Below are 14,709 nucleotides of genomic sequence, written 5' to 3' on the forward strand. Positions count from 1 at the left end.
CTGATTTTTTCCGTATCTAAACCTGCTAATACATTTAACACTAAGACCCCCAGACCACCAGACTGACAATGCTGCTGTCTGCTGTGCATCCTGTGCTCCTTTCTCCAGTTATGTCTCACTAATACAGGTGGTCTGTTTTTGTCTGATGATCTGGCCAGTAACAAAGGGGAAAAAAAGCAAAAGAAAGGAAAACTTAATAGATTGGCTCCATATCTTAGAAAGTTTTAATAGCGTTAAAGATTGATGTTATGTTTAGAACTACGAAATGGTTAGAATATGTGATATTTTTTGAAAATAAAAACTATTGAAACAAAAAAAAAAAAAACAAAAAAAAAAAAAAAAGGAAAACAAATGCAGCCACCACATATAATGACAGGTAAGTTGCAATACAAAACATTTTTCATTTTATTTTTGGTGGGATAATACAACCGTTTTCTGATCACTTTCTGAATGGTCACTGGGATAGGAATCAAGAAATTCCCTAACAGAAACAGTCAGCAATAAAAACATTGGTTCTCAGCCAACAACTTAAAAGGAGTTGTAAAGGTTTTTTTTTTTTTCATAAAAATAAACATATTATAGATACCCGCTTTGTGCAAGGGATGTGCACAGGGCAGCCACAATCCTCCTCTTCAGGGATGCCACGCTGGCACTCCTGGCTCCCCCCCCCCATCAGGTGCCCCCACAGAGACGAGCTTTCCCTAGGGGCATGCATGCGGGCACACTCCCGAGTCCCACTGCTGCGTAGAGTGACAGACAATGATACACTGAGTCGGCCTGATCTCGTGTCACTGTATTTGATTGCTTCCGCTGCTATCAATCTATCCAATGGGGAGAGAGACAGCTGAAGCCGCTGGGCTCGTCCCAAATCGCTGGAACGGATCATGCATAGGTAAATAAAAGGGGGGCTCAGGGTGGCTGCAGCAAAATAAGTTTTTCATCTGAATGCATTCTACCTTGAGACGTTACCATACCTTTAAGAAAGAGTGAAATGTTCACAGTAGCACTTTCTCACTTTCTTTAAGGAATCTAGACTTTACCCCAGAACTTTCAGAATATTTACTCACCTGTCCAGGAAGATATCTGGCAGTGGAGGATATGTCTGCATATCTGGAACTCGATCATGGACTATAACCATTACAAAAGAGGTGAAGCCAAACACTATGAAAACATATACACCGCTAATTGCTGTCTTCCAGTACTCAGGATCAAGTCTCTTTGGGGGGTGCTTGTTTTTTCCGTTGGAGTACTGATGAGGTTCTACACTAGGGTCTACTCCATGTCCATCATAGTCTCGTGTCAGTTCTCCATTACACATCCAGTCAGGACTAGGTGGTGCACTGAGGCTGAGGGTTCCAGGACTTGCTTCCGTACTCAACCCCAACTCCTCTAGGACGCTGACATGCTGCTTCTGTAGTTTGCGGATAGAAAGCATAAGATGCTTGATGTCACCAAGAACTTTAATCTCCAGTGGAGGAGAGCGCAAATCATACTCCGTTAGGGCCATCAAAGCGGTGCCATCTAATCGATGTTTGTTGCACAGGAGATCTACATAGTCACAAAACCCTTCTTCTCTTAACCATTTGGCCACATGTTTTGTGGTCCAGCGGCGAATACATAACTGGCTGTTGCTGGCCATTGCTTTAGGAGACACCTGTGTGGACAGAAGACAAGGTTAGAAGTTGGTTGTACAGTTTTAGGGCCATTATTCAACTTAACGTGCCAATTTTAAGTATCTTGAGAATATTGTTTATTTCAGAGATGATATGTTGTTTTCTGTGCGTACTAACTGTAAAATATCACAGATAAGTGGTTTATAGATCTAGGAAGCTTTGTCTATTCTAAAACGAATATATACACCTTCAATGGTATACAAGATTTGGGGTCTTAAAAGATATGTCAAGCTTTAATTACCATATTAATCTACTTTCCAAATTGACTGGGGATGAAGGCATCTGCTTGTTCAGTCTTATGTTGTGAACCAGTAATATGGAGGCTAAACTATGCCCGGTTATTGGTAAGCATTGTTAGCCTGGGCAGCCAAAAGTCTGATATTATATCCGACAATGAAGTCTAAGAAAGCTGAAATTTAGGCTGGCCATAGACCGTTCAAATCTCAACCACTAGAGCAGGAAGCGGCTGAGATTCAATCCATGTATGGGCAGGCTGAACACTCAAGTTTATTGATCAATTTGGGCACAACCAGCCTGTTGGATTTTACATGCTATTATTGCTACCAGCAGTTATAGCTGCTAGCAATAATCACCATGTTCTCCAGGCAAGGATGGCTCTCCTCGCGGGGAGGACACAATAGCTCCGCGGGAGGAACTCCCTCATCAACACTGACTGTGTTGATGGGGGAATTGAGTGATTTACTTTTCTGTAAAAAGAAAAATTACTCTGTCGATGGCCAGCCTTACACAGAGGGTATGTCAGCAGAGCAAGCCAACAGGGGAGAAAAAAGGCAAGGATAAAATAAACCTATTACTTTGCGTGCTAAGGGAAAAGTACATACTGTATTTACTTTAAGATGTGCCTCTGACTGCTGCCCGGCAATCGTCCTTTCTTTGCAATACCTCGCCTGCATTAATATTGTTCAGCTGACAGTCAGATGGGCGTCTAATGACTAAGAGTTTGTGATTGAGAGCCAACGCAGTTGCGCAGAAGTCAAGGGTTGAACCGGTTCTGTAGCAGGTGGTGCACTGTACAAGAACATGACCATCCATACAAGGTTTTACAAAGCCATGTCTTATATTCTCACCATTAAGATTCTCTCCTCCTATGTTCACAACCATTTCTTGTGCCAGGTAAAGACTGTTACTACAGAAGTGCTCCTAGAGAGGGTTCATCTCCTCCGCAGATGGGGTCACATTTAAAATCAGCACATCACATGGCTTGCAGTTATCAATGGACCACTAGTGTGCGCATTGGTGCACTGGTAATTCATTGACACTTCCTCCAGCTTTATAATTAAAAGCCTCTAACTTGGTATGGGCAGAAAGCTGTAGGACATGCCTGCAGGAGGCTAACATTGCACCCGCAATCAGTGAATCGAGGGTTCGATGTTTTGCAGGCTTCTGTGGGAGAAAATACATGAACAGTTTTTTCCTGCAAAAAATGCGTAGGAATGCTCTGCATTCATGGCCACACAGTATGCCATTGAATGCAGAGCGCCATGCCATGGCACCCAAGGGAGTGACATCATTGTGGTCCTATCAATCAAAAGACTGGAAGCACTCGGACACGGAAGGAAGACCTGGTAAAGATGGAAGCCTTTGCAGTGGTGAAAGCGTGCTGCTGGAGGGCTTTATTTTCAATGTAAACGTGTCATAATCTGCCATTATGCAGTACATACTGGCACGTTATGGCATGAACCTAAAGGGGGGGGTTCAGATTTTTTTTCTTTTTTATTCCAAGTTTACCATAGCTTGAATTGTTTTGAGAAAGGAATAAATTGCCGTGGGATAATTTGTCATGTGCACTTACTATTGGAGAAGTAGAGCCTTAGAATAAATACTGTCAGTAGGGGATGGGGAGAGGGGACAAACACAGAGCCTGGAATGGGCATTAGTGCATTTTAGACTTGCTGTGCTACCAAGCAAATTTATATAATATATACAGTCACCTGGCGCCAACCTGTCCAGTACTCAACAAGAACTGGTATCATCTGCATTCGGAGCTCCTATAAGTTGTATTTCTGGTTAAAGCTACCTACTTTTCTGAAGTACCAAGATTTCCTTTAGGGTGATCTGGCAACAGATTCAAGTATTATTTCCATACAAAAAGTGACAAATTGATCCTTTGGATGAAAGAATTATACTTTTCAGAAAAGTACCGTGCTAAGTAAGCAGTTCAATAAATGCGAAAAATGTATCAAAACAGAAACGATCAGTCCTAGTGAAAGTCTAATTAGGCTTCAACAAACCAGTCTTGTTTTACTGAAATATCATCTTTAAATTGAAAAATTATTTGAAATAAATCGATTGCATGACCAATCGATCTGTTATGTGTAAAAATTGTATCATAAAAGGGGAGACAACTAGTACAGACAGGCAGGGTGGATTTGATTTAAATCACTAGTAAAAAGGCTTTTTTAAATTAACTCAATTTAAATCATCATTTTTAAAGAGCAACTGACATCTCTGTCCCGCAGCGGCTCCTCTGATCCGTTGTTGACTCACCGAATGTCCCACTCACTTTAATGGGACGGCTGGTAATGCTGCAGTGACACAAGGTGAGGGACGTGGCGGCAGCAGGTGAGTGGATGCCCACTAACAGGCGCTGCCATGATGGATCTGAAATGACAGGTGCTCTTTAAATGTAAGGACTTATTCTTGACGGGGGTTAGAATCTTTAATATTTTCAAACAAAATTACGATTTCCTATTTAGAATAACAAGCCGTCAGGTTAGTAAAACAGCGGATATCAGAACAGATTCAATCATACAGTTTGTAGTGTACATCGATTTACAAAACAATGGGATAAAAGGAATATTCCTGAAATTTGTTTTATCTCGTGGTTACTGTGAAATTGTGAAAGTAGTGCATGTTATCTCAACTTGCAGTTTACCAAAAATTTTAATATTGCAAAATATACAGTCTCATGCTCCATAACTAAGCTCCATTTCCTGCTGAATAAACTATACTATTAACCACTTAAGCCCCGGATCATTTGGTTGGCCAAAGACCAGAGCGTTTTTTGCAATTCGGCATTGTGACGCTTTAACTGACAATTGCGCGGTCGTGCGACGGTATTTGATCACCTCTGCGGTTTTTATTTTTTTGCGCTATAAACAAAGAAATTGTGACAATTTTGAAAAAAAAGCATTTTTTACCTTTTGTTATAATAAATATTCCCAAAAAATATATAAAAAAACATTTTTTTCCTCAGTTTAGGCCGATACGTATTCTACTACATATTTTTGGTAAAAAATAAATAAATCAATAAGCGTTTATTGATTGGTTTGCGCAAAACTTATAGCGTCTACAAAATAGAGGATAGTTTTATGGCATTTTTATTAATAATTTTTATTAATAGTAATGGCGGTGATCAGCGATTTTTATCGTGACTGCAGCATTATGGCGGATAGATCGGACACTTTTGGTGCTATTTTGGGACCATTCACATTTATACAGCGATCGGTGCTAGTAAAAATGCATCGATTATTGTGTAAATGTGACTGGCAGTGAAGGGGTTAACCACTAGGTGGCGCGGTACGGGGTTAAGTGTGTCCTGGGGAGGGGCTGTGTGACACGACCCTAATCACTGCTCCCGATTACAGGGAGCTGTGATCAGTGTCCTGTCACTAGGCAGAATGGAGAAATGCTTGTTTACATCAGCATTTCCCCATTCTTCCTCTCCGTGAGATGGTCGCGGGTATCCCCGCAGACGTAGTCTGCGGGACAAGCGATCACATTCACGGAGGCAGGCATCCGCAAACTGCTTCTTAAAGGGCAACGTACAGGTACATTAATCTGCCTGTACATGCCCTTCTGCTGACATATATCGGCGTGAGCCAGTCAGCAAGCGGTCAATGTATCCTAAATATAAAACCATCTTTAGATAGATTGTGACTCCAAAAGCATTTTATTAAAATACATTTGTTAAAAATCAAAAAAATAAAATAAAAAATCAGATTTAAATAAAAGATTTGATTTTTTTTTTTTTAATAATTGATTTTTTTTTCCACCCTGCAGACAGGTCACTTTTATTTGACCTTTTAGGAAAGAAAATATTCATTGTGCATGTGATGCATTTCCCTAGAACAATGATCTCCAAACTGAGGCCCGCAGGCTGGATGTGGCCCTTTGCTTGCCCTTATCTGGGCCTTGTGGGGCGATTCCTCTCACCAGTATGAGGCACTATTCATGCCACCGACACTAACAATGAGGCACTATTTTTCCACTGACACCAACAGTGGGACATAATTCCTCCCACTCACACCAAGAATGGTGCCCCATTCCTCCCACCAATAACTATGGGACACCATTTCTCCTCTAAGGGCCGGTTCACACTGGGGGCGATGCGAGGCGACACGACTTGCCTCGCCGCGATCTGACAAGTCGCCCCCGTTCTGTACAATGGAACCGTTCTGAGAGGAGCGACTCGAGTCGCTTCGACTCAGAAAAAAGGTTCCTGTACTACTTTTGGGCGACCTCGGGGCGACTTGCATTGACTTCTATACAGAAGTCATTTGCAAGTCGCCGCCGAGGTCGCGGCGAGGCAAGTCGGTGTCGCCTCGCATCGCCCCCTGTGTGAACCGGCCCTAACTGTAATTCTCTTTTATTCCCACTGATCACCGATCCTGAGGAATAGTTTACATACTAAAAGTGGTTGTATACCCAGCTTTTACATTTTTACCTACAGGTAAGCCTATAATAAGGCTTACTTGTAGGTAAAATGAATATCTCCTAAACCTGTACGGTTTAGGAGATATTTAGCTTGCATGCAGCCGCTGACATCAGTGGCACATGTGCTCTGAAGGTCCCGAAAAAGGACTCGCACGCAGGAGTGACGTCATCGTGGCTCTGGCCACGAACCCGGAAGGAACGCAGAGGGAACACGTCAGCTCCCTCAAGGGTGACCAGGAGGCGATGTCAGTGCTTCGTCTAAGGTAAATATATCATAATGAGCTAGTATGCGGTGCAATACAACCACTTTAACAATATGACTTGAAACATACATCTGACTCTGGGGCATTTTCTACTCCCGTCACAGTCTGGCTGTGCCTAATGTTTGTTTAGAAAGTTTGAAGACCCCTGCCCTAGAATATATCTGTGTCTGTCTTCATACCAGAAAGACAGAAAATTTACTAATATTTTGTTTCTATGGAAGTCCGAAGTCAATCTTCAACCAAAACATTTATGCTTTTAAAAAGAGTAGGGATGGGTTAGAACCCTGCAGGTTTTTTTTGCTGTCTGCATATCCGTTGATGAGATTTCTACTAATGTCCTGGTGACAGGGGATCAGTAGGTTGGGAAATTATGAGAAAAGACTCCAATGGGGCAAGATTCTGTAACAAAAAGGATTAGGACTTTCCTGCCTCAAATAAACAGGTACCCCACAATTCTGTGTCACAGGTATAAAACATGAATTGCAATTTCCCCTTTGGAGTCACAGACGGTAAAATAAATCTAAATTAAATTCAGTTTCAATCGGTTTTATTAGTATTTTGAAAAAGGCAAAAATTAAATGAATACTGTACAAACCAGCAAACAAAAATGTAATCACTGTGAGTAGGCCTTCAAGAATAAAAAGGCCTTAGTGACCATAACTCCCTAAATATTTTCCTGCTTCCCCTATAGGGGGCTCCAATCCCCCAAATATTAACAAAAATTGTTGGACGAAGGAGAGGGGAAAAAAGAAAGGGGAAAGAGCGGTTAGAACATGAAACCTAGATCAGGATCAGAGGAACAATAGAAGAGGTAAAGAGAAGAAGCAAATCAGTTCAGGGATCCTGCAGTCATTATCGGCTTTGTTCTCCTGGGATCTGCAAATAAGCCAGCCAAGGGGACCATATTTTATCAAAGGTTGGTTGCTTATTTCGCAAGACACTCAATACTTTTTCATTCAACATGATCCACGTAAGTTTCCATTAAGACAATATCTATAAGAGGGCTTTTCCACGCTGATGCGATAGCGATTTTAGCCGCTAAAAAACAAAGTAAATTAGGGTCTGGGTATGTCGGGAGACATTTTCAACAGGCTTATTTAATACAGCTATACTCGCATCTTTAGTGATATTGACCATCATCTAAATTCTAAACCTTAAAGGGTAAGTTCACTTTTACAAAAAAAAAATCTGTAATGCCGTGTACACGATCGGAATTCTCATCGGAAAAAGCTCTGATGGTTTTCCCGACCGGAATTCCACTCAAGCCGTCTTGCCTACACGCGGTCACACCAAATTCCGATCGTTTATAACGTTGTGACGTACAACACGTACAACGGGACTAGGAAAAGGAAGTTCAATAGCCAGTAGCCAATAGCTTCCGTCTCATAGTTGAATCTGAGCATGCGTGATTTTTGGTGTGTCGGAATTGCATACACACGATCGGAATTACCGATAGAAAGTTTTTCCGTCTGGAAAATTGAGAACATGCTATCAATTTTTGGAGGGTGGAAATTCGGACAGCTAAATTCCGATGGAGCATAAACATGGTCGCATTTTCCGATGAAAAGCTCTCATCTGTCTTTTTCTGGCCGGAATTGCGATCGTGTGTATGCGGCATAAGGTGAACTTACACGGGACCCCCTCCCCACCCCCCCTGGTCTCGCTATACAGAAGTCCCGCGATCATCCGCTGTGCCACATTCGGCCGCCGCTTCACCAGTCCCGGGATTTGAAATCCCCGCAGTTTAATCTCTTAAACCTACCTCCTAAAAAAGGTACGTATAGGAGACATCTAATTGGTCTGCACCGTAACATGGATGGGGTCAACCATTCAGAACCCGCCTAGCCACTCCTGTCAGTGCTGGAGAAGAGGAGAGAAAGCCGCTGAAATTTTAAATGCCTGGACCGTTAAAGCGGCGACCTGATGTCTCACAGTGGGTGATCGCGGGACTTAGGAGGAGGTCCAGTTTAAGTTCACCTAACACATTTTATGGAAAGGTGAACTTAAAACTTTAACCACTCTATTCAAAGTGAAAAAATACAGTTTTGGTTGCAGGAGGAGTTTAATTGTTCCAAACACAAAACTATGCACACTGGAATGTGACTCATTCCCCACACTGGAGTGTGGGGAATACAATTCCCCACGCAACAAACTAATCTGAAAGGTCATTAGAAGTGTGATCATGGAATACGTGGGAAGACTAAACTATTGCAACATATTTTTCATCTTACACCCATTCACATTTAAGTATATGCACATACGCAAATGATATGAACCATTCTTCAATCAACAAAACCACAAGCGGGCAAAATATTTTATGTATAGAATTCCTGCACAATCTGAATTTCATAGTGTCTTGAAAAATAATTCATACCCCTTGAATTTTTTCACATTTTTGTTTAAACCAAAAACGTAAATTTATTTTATTGGGATTTTATGCGATAGACCAACACAAAGTGGCACATAATTGTGAAGTGGAAGGAAAATGATTTTCAATTTTTTTTACAAATATCTGAAAAGTGTGGCGTGCATTTGTATTCAGCCCCCCTTACTCTGATGCCCCTAACAAAAATCTGGTGGAACAAATTGTCTTCAGAATACACCTTATTAGTAAATAGAGTCCACCCGTGTGTAATTTAATCTAAGTATAAATACAGGTTCTTCCTGGGATTATATGCGGGCAGTCCTGGCAGCGGTGGGCTTAGGTGACCGCATGCTCGCCTCCATAATGGCTCTGTACTCCGGCCCCACCGCGGCGGTGAGAGTCAATGGCCACCTATCCAACGCCTTCCCCATTAACAATGGCACTCGCCAAGGCTGCCCCCTCTCCCCACTGATATATATTCTCACTTTAGAGCCCCTTTTAAACCAACTCAGAGCGAACCCTGACATCAGGGGAGTGCTGGTGAAGGGTAGAGAGTTTAAGGTCTCAGCTTTTGCTGATGACATTTTGCTCTCCCTGACCTCGCCGCGTACCTCTCTCCCATCATTTCTCCAAGACTTGAAGGCTTTTGGGAAGATCTCCAACCTTAGAATCAACTACACCAAGTCTCATGCCTTAAATGTCACCTTACCCGTCCAGGAAGTGGCCCATTGCCAAGAAGCTTTTCCCTTTCAATGGGAACGCACCGCGATCTCCTACCTAGGAATTAAAATCCTGCATCGCCTCTCAGACCTCTACCCACTTAACTTCCATGCTGCCTTGGTCCAAACCCAAAACTATCTTAGGGATTGGCAGCACCTCAATGTGTCATGGTTCGGCCGGGCAGCCCTGCTCAAAATGATTATCTTAACTCGCTTCCTATACCTGATCCAAACTGTCCCTATGGCCTTACCTACCAGCTTTTTCTCCTCCTACCAGAGGACCTGCTCGGCCTTTTTATGGAAAGATTCCCCCCCGCGGATCAAATATTCTCGACTTACGCTGCCCAAATCTAAAGGAGGTATTGCCCTCCCGGACCTACATAAATACTATATAGCCTGCCACCTCACCAGAATCGCGGACTGGAATATCCATCCCCTCGAAAAGTTATGGGTATCACTGGAAAACGCCTCCTCTTCTGTTCCTATCCATCTTCTTCCCTGGCTGCTCCCGAAACAATGGCCACAATCGCTAGCCACACCCCCGTTTATTTACACCTCCCTGATGTTATGCAAGAAAATCTCTGCCACTATACCTATTGCACCGACCCCAGGCCCCTTAACCACACTACGAGGCAACCCCGACTTTCCCCCTGGAAATTCACCTAATTTTCTCAGGCAGGACTGGCCTTTCGAGGACGTCCTTGCCTCTCACTTTTACCCGGGGGGTAGAATCGCCTCCTTTGACACTCTTAGGAACCTCTCGAAGTCCTCGTCCTTCTCGTTCTGGACGTACCGACAAATTCGCCACTTCCTCTCCACCCAGGCCGCTCCGGACAGCTGGATGAGACAACTCACCCCATTCAAGGATTTGTGTAACCGTAAGTCGCCCCAAAAGCACCTCATCTCCCTCCTATATGCCCTTATCTCGGACCCGGGTGTTCTGACCCTCTCCCTGTCGCAATCCTCCTGGCACAGAGACCTGACGACCCCCCTAACACCAGAGGAATGGACTAAGGTCCACGAATATGCACACGGTGGCTCACTGAATGTTGCCATACAGGAGAATGGATATAAAATTCTCACTAGATGGTACAGGACCCCCTCCCGCCTCCATAAATTCTACCCTGCCATCCGGAATATTTGCTGGAGATGTAACGCCGATGTAGGGACGATGATACACATATGATGGGCCTGTCCAGGCATCCAACTTTTTTGGAGGGAAGTCCACAGAATCATCTTAGCAGTTACCACCTTCACCTTAGACTTCTCGCCGGCGCAATTTCTCCTCCACCACACGTCCCTATCCAGAAGGGCTTATTTTAAATCCCTGGCCATGCACATGGTTAACGCCGCAAGATTGTGTATCCCTAGACACTGGCGGACTACTCACGCCCCAACTTTGGGCGAATGGTTCGCGACCATTTCCAGGATTGGTGACATGGAAGAGTTGATCCACATCTCCCAGGAGAGAATGGAGAAATTCTCGTTTACTTGGGCCTGCTGGTCTCACTTTACAACTACCCCAGAATTCAAACAACATGTTCCCCCAGATTGAGTATTGACTCTCACCCGGGGACCTGCAACTCCTTCCTTTTGCCCCTCAGAGACTGGGGGCGAGGTGCTACACCCCTTTCCTTCTTTCTTTTTCCCTTTCTCTCCTTCTTTCTTTCTTTCTTCCCCCCCCCCCTCAATCCCCACCGCCCTCTCCCCCCCTACTTTCCCGTCTTTTTCCCTGTCTCCACTGCCTCTCTTTACCCTACCCTCTGGCCCGCACATCTACCCTAGGGCGGCACAGTCAGGCGCTGGTAGCCACCTCTGTCGCCTCCTCCATTACTGGTACTCCAACGTAGTGACACTAGAATTAAGACTAGCATACCCGTTGGAACGGACTTCTTTCCCCCTACTACTGCCTGGTACACCCAGGAGGCTCCTCTTGGTCCCTCCTATGTTGTGTTTTTTTTTTTTACTGTCTTGTACGCTGTACCTGTTTATCTGCAATCATCTGTTCCTGTCTTTATTGTAACCTCAATAAAATCTTTATGGAAAAAAATAAATAAATACAGGTTCTGTGAAGCATCAGAGGTTTGTTAGAGACCCTTAATGAACAAACCGCATCATGGAGGCCAAGGAACACACCAGACAGGTCAGGGGTACATTTGTGGAGAAGTTTAAAGCAGTGTTAGGTTATAAAAAAAATATCCCAAGCTTTGAACATCTCATGGAGCACTGTTCAATCTATCATCCGAAAATGGAAAGAGTATGGCACAAATGCAAACCTACCGAGCAGCCAAAAGGCCCATGGTAATTCTGGAGGATCTGCAGAGATCCAGGTGGAAGAATCTGTCCACAGGACAACAGTTAGTTGTGCACTCCACAAATCTGGACTTTATGGAAGAGGGGTAAGAAGAAAGCCCATTTTGAAAGAAAGCCATAAGTCCCATTTGCAGTTTGTGAAAAGTCATGTGGGGGACACAGCAAATGTGAGAAAGAAGGTGCTTTGGTCAGATGAGACCAAAATTTTACTTTTTGGCCTAAAAGCAAAAAACACTATGTATGGGCCAGAAAACTAACACTGCACATTCACCCAGAACACACCAACCACACTATGAAACATGTTGGTGGCAATATCATGTTGTGGGGATGCTTTTCTTCAGTAGGGACAGGAAAGCTGGTCAGAGTTGATGGGAAGATGGATGGAGCCAAATACAGGATGATCTTAGAAGAAAATAAGGATGAGCTTCAGTGTGTTTGCACAGCCCACATGCAGAGCCCGCCAGGAAGTCGACGCTGCGCTAATCACAGGCAGTGACACATTTCCCGATCTCTGCAGCCACACATCGGGACAATGACGCACTGCCTGTGATTAGCACAGTGCAATGACGACTTCCTGGCGGGCTCTGCACGTGGACTGTGTGAACACGCTGGAGCTCATCCTTAGAAGAAAACCTGTTAAGCCCCATACACACTATCAGATTTTCTGCCAATTTTTTCCTTCAGATTTACCAAAACCATATAATATGAGGTCAAACCTCAGGAGTTTTAATGTGTATGCAATCAGGCAGGCCCTTGCACTACATGGTTTTGGTAAATGTGAAGACAAAAATCAGCAGAAAATCTGATAGTGTGTATGGGGCTTTAGAGTCTGCAAAAGACTTGAGACTGGGGTGGAGGTTCACCTTCCAGCATGGCAACAACCCTAAACAGCCAGAGCTACAATGGAATGGTTTAGATCAAAGCATACTCATGCGTTAGAATGGCCAAGTCAAAGTCCAGACCTAAATCCAATTGAGAATCTGTGGCAAGACTTGAAAATTGATGTTCACAGACGCTCTCCATCCACTGACAGAGCGTGGGCTATTTTGCAAAGAATGGGCAAAAGTTTCACTTTCCAGATGTGCAAAGCTGGTAGAGACATCCCCAAAAAGACTAAGCTGCAATTGTAGCGAAAGGTGGTTCTACAAATTATTGACTCAGGGAGGCTGAATACAAATGCACACCACACTTTTCACATATTTATTTGTAAAAAAAATGTTGAAAACCATTTATCATTTTTGTGTTGGTTGTAACATGGAAAAATGTGGAAAATGTCAAGGGGTTTGAATACTTTTTCAAGGCACTGTATTGTGTGTGTGAAACCACCATCAACAAGTTAAAGACCTTAACCGCTTCCCACCCGCCCTATGGCCGAATGACGGCCTTAGAGCGGGCGGCTTCCTTCGCCTGGCCGTCCCTGGACGGCCTGGTGTTTACTTCCGCAATGCGCGCCGCCGGGGGCGCGCATCGCGGAAGTTTTGTATTCGCCGTGTCTCCCGGAGACAGGCAAATACAGATCGACGTGAACGGCCAATCAAAGCGGCAGTTCACAGAGCGATCGAAGCTGCCAATAGGAGATGATCTCAAATGTAAACATATGAGATCATCTCCCATTGCCGTGTCTCTCCCTCCTCACACAGAGACAGCGTGTGAGGAGGGAGAGCGATCTGTGAGTGCAACATTGTATCTGTGTGAGTCCCAGTGCCACCCGTCAGCCCCAGTGCCACCCGTCAGCCCCAGTGCCACCCGTCAGCCCCAGTGCCACCCGTCAGCCCCAGTGCCACCCGTCAGCCCCAGTGCCACCTACCAGCGCCACCTGCCAGTGCCATCCGTCAGCCCCAGTGCCGTCAGCGCCAGTGCCGCCAGTGCCACCTACCAGCGCCAGCGCCACCTGCCAGTGCCACCTGCCAGTGCCACCTGCCAACGCCAGTGCCATCCTTCAGCCCCAGTGCCGTCAGCCCCAGTGCCGTCAGCCCCAGTGCCGTCAGCCCCAGTGCCGCCAGTGCCAGGGCCACCTGCCAGTGCCATCTGCCAGCCGCAGTGCCATCTGCCAGCCCCATTTGCCAGAGCAAATAGCCAGCACCATCTGCCAGTGCCATCTGCCAGCCCCAGCATTTCCATTGTCCTGGTGCTCCAGGGCCTTCAAAACTGTAATAGGTGGTTGAGAAATGAAATGTGTAATTTATGCTCCTAGAACGCCTGATGGTGCCATTTCAATATTGGGCCTCTGTATGTGGCCAGGCTGTGTAAAAGTCTCACACATTTGGTATCGTAATACTCAGAAGGAGTAGCAGAACGTATTTTGGGGTGTCATTTGTGGTATACACATGCCATGTGAGAGAAATATCTTATAAATGGACAACTTTGCGTAAAAAAAATGCGTTTTCATTTTTTTTCCACATTTTCCCAAAACTTCTGGAAAAAAATGAACCATTCAAACGACTCATTATGCCTCATAGATTATACGTTGGGGTGTTAGCTTTCCAAAATGGGGTCACTTTGTGGGCATTTCCATTGTCCTGGTGCTCCAGGGCCTTCAAAACTGTAATAGGTGGTTGAGAAATGAAATGTGTAATTTATGCTCCTAAAATGCCTGATGGTGCTATTTCAATATTGGGCCTCTGTATGTGGCCAGGCTGTGTAAAAGTCTCACACATTTGGTATCGTAATACTCAGAAGGAGTAGCAGAACGTATTTTG

The 14,709-nt window shown here is 44.5% G+C and overlaps 2 protein-coding genes across 3 annotated transcripts in view; one reads left to right on the forward strand and one right to left on the reverse strand.

Moving 5' to 3' along the window:
• LOC143930085 (dual specificity protein phosphatase 13A-like) overlaps nucleotides 1–14,709 on the forward strand; it is a 190,289-nt gene that overhangs the window by 106,161 nt on the left and 69,419 nt on the right. The gene's annotated exons all lie outside the window — the stretch shown is intronic.
• SAMD8 (sterile alpha motif domain containing 8) overlaps nucleotides 1–14,709 on the reverse strand; it is an 87,464-nt gene that overhangs the window by 38,495 nt on the left and 34,260 nt on the right. For both annotated transcript variants that reach the window (XM_077454029.1, XM_077454028.1), the window contains exon 2: nucleotides 1,068–1,654. In XM_077454029.1, coding sequence (XP_077310155.1) covers nucleotides 1,068–1,639 — 572 coding nt within the window. In that variant the 5' untranslated portion in view covers nucleotides 1,640–1,654. The remainder of the gene's footprint in view (nucleotides 1–1,067; nucleotides 1,655–14,709) is intronic.

This window comes from Lithobates pipiens, unplaced genomic scaffold (assembly GCF_037356315.1).
Source record: "Lithobates pipiens isolate NorthernLeopardFrog02 unplaced genomic scaffold, aLitPip1_a1.2 Scaffold_25, whole genome shotgun sequence".
NCBI lineage: Eukaryota > Metazoa > Chordata > Amphibia > Anura > Ranidae > Lithobates > Lithobates pipiens.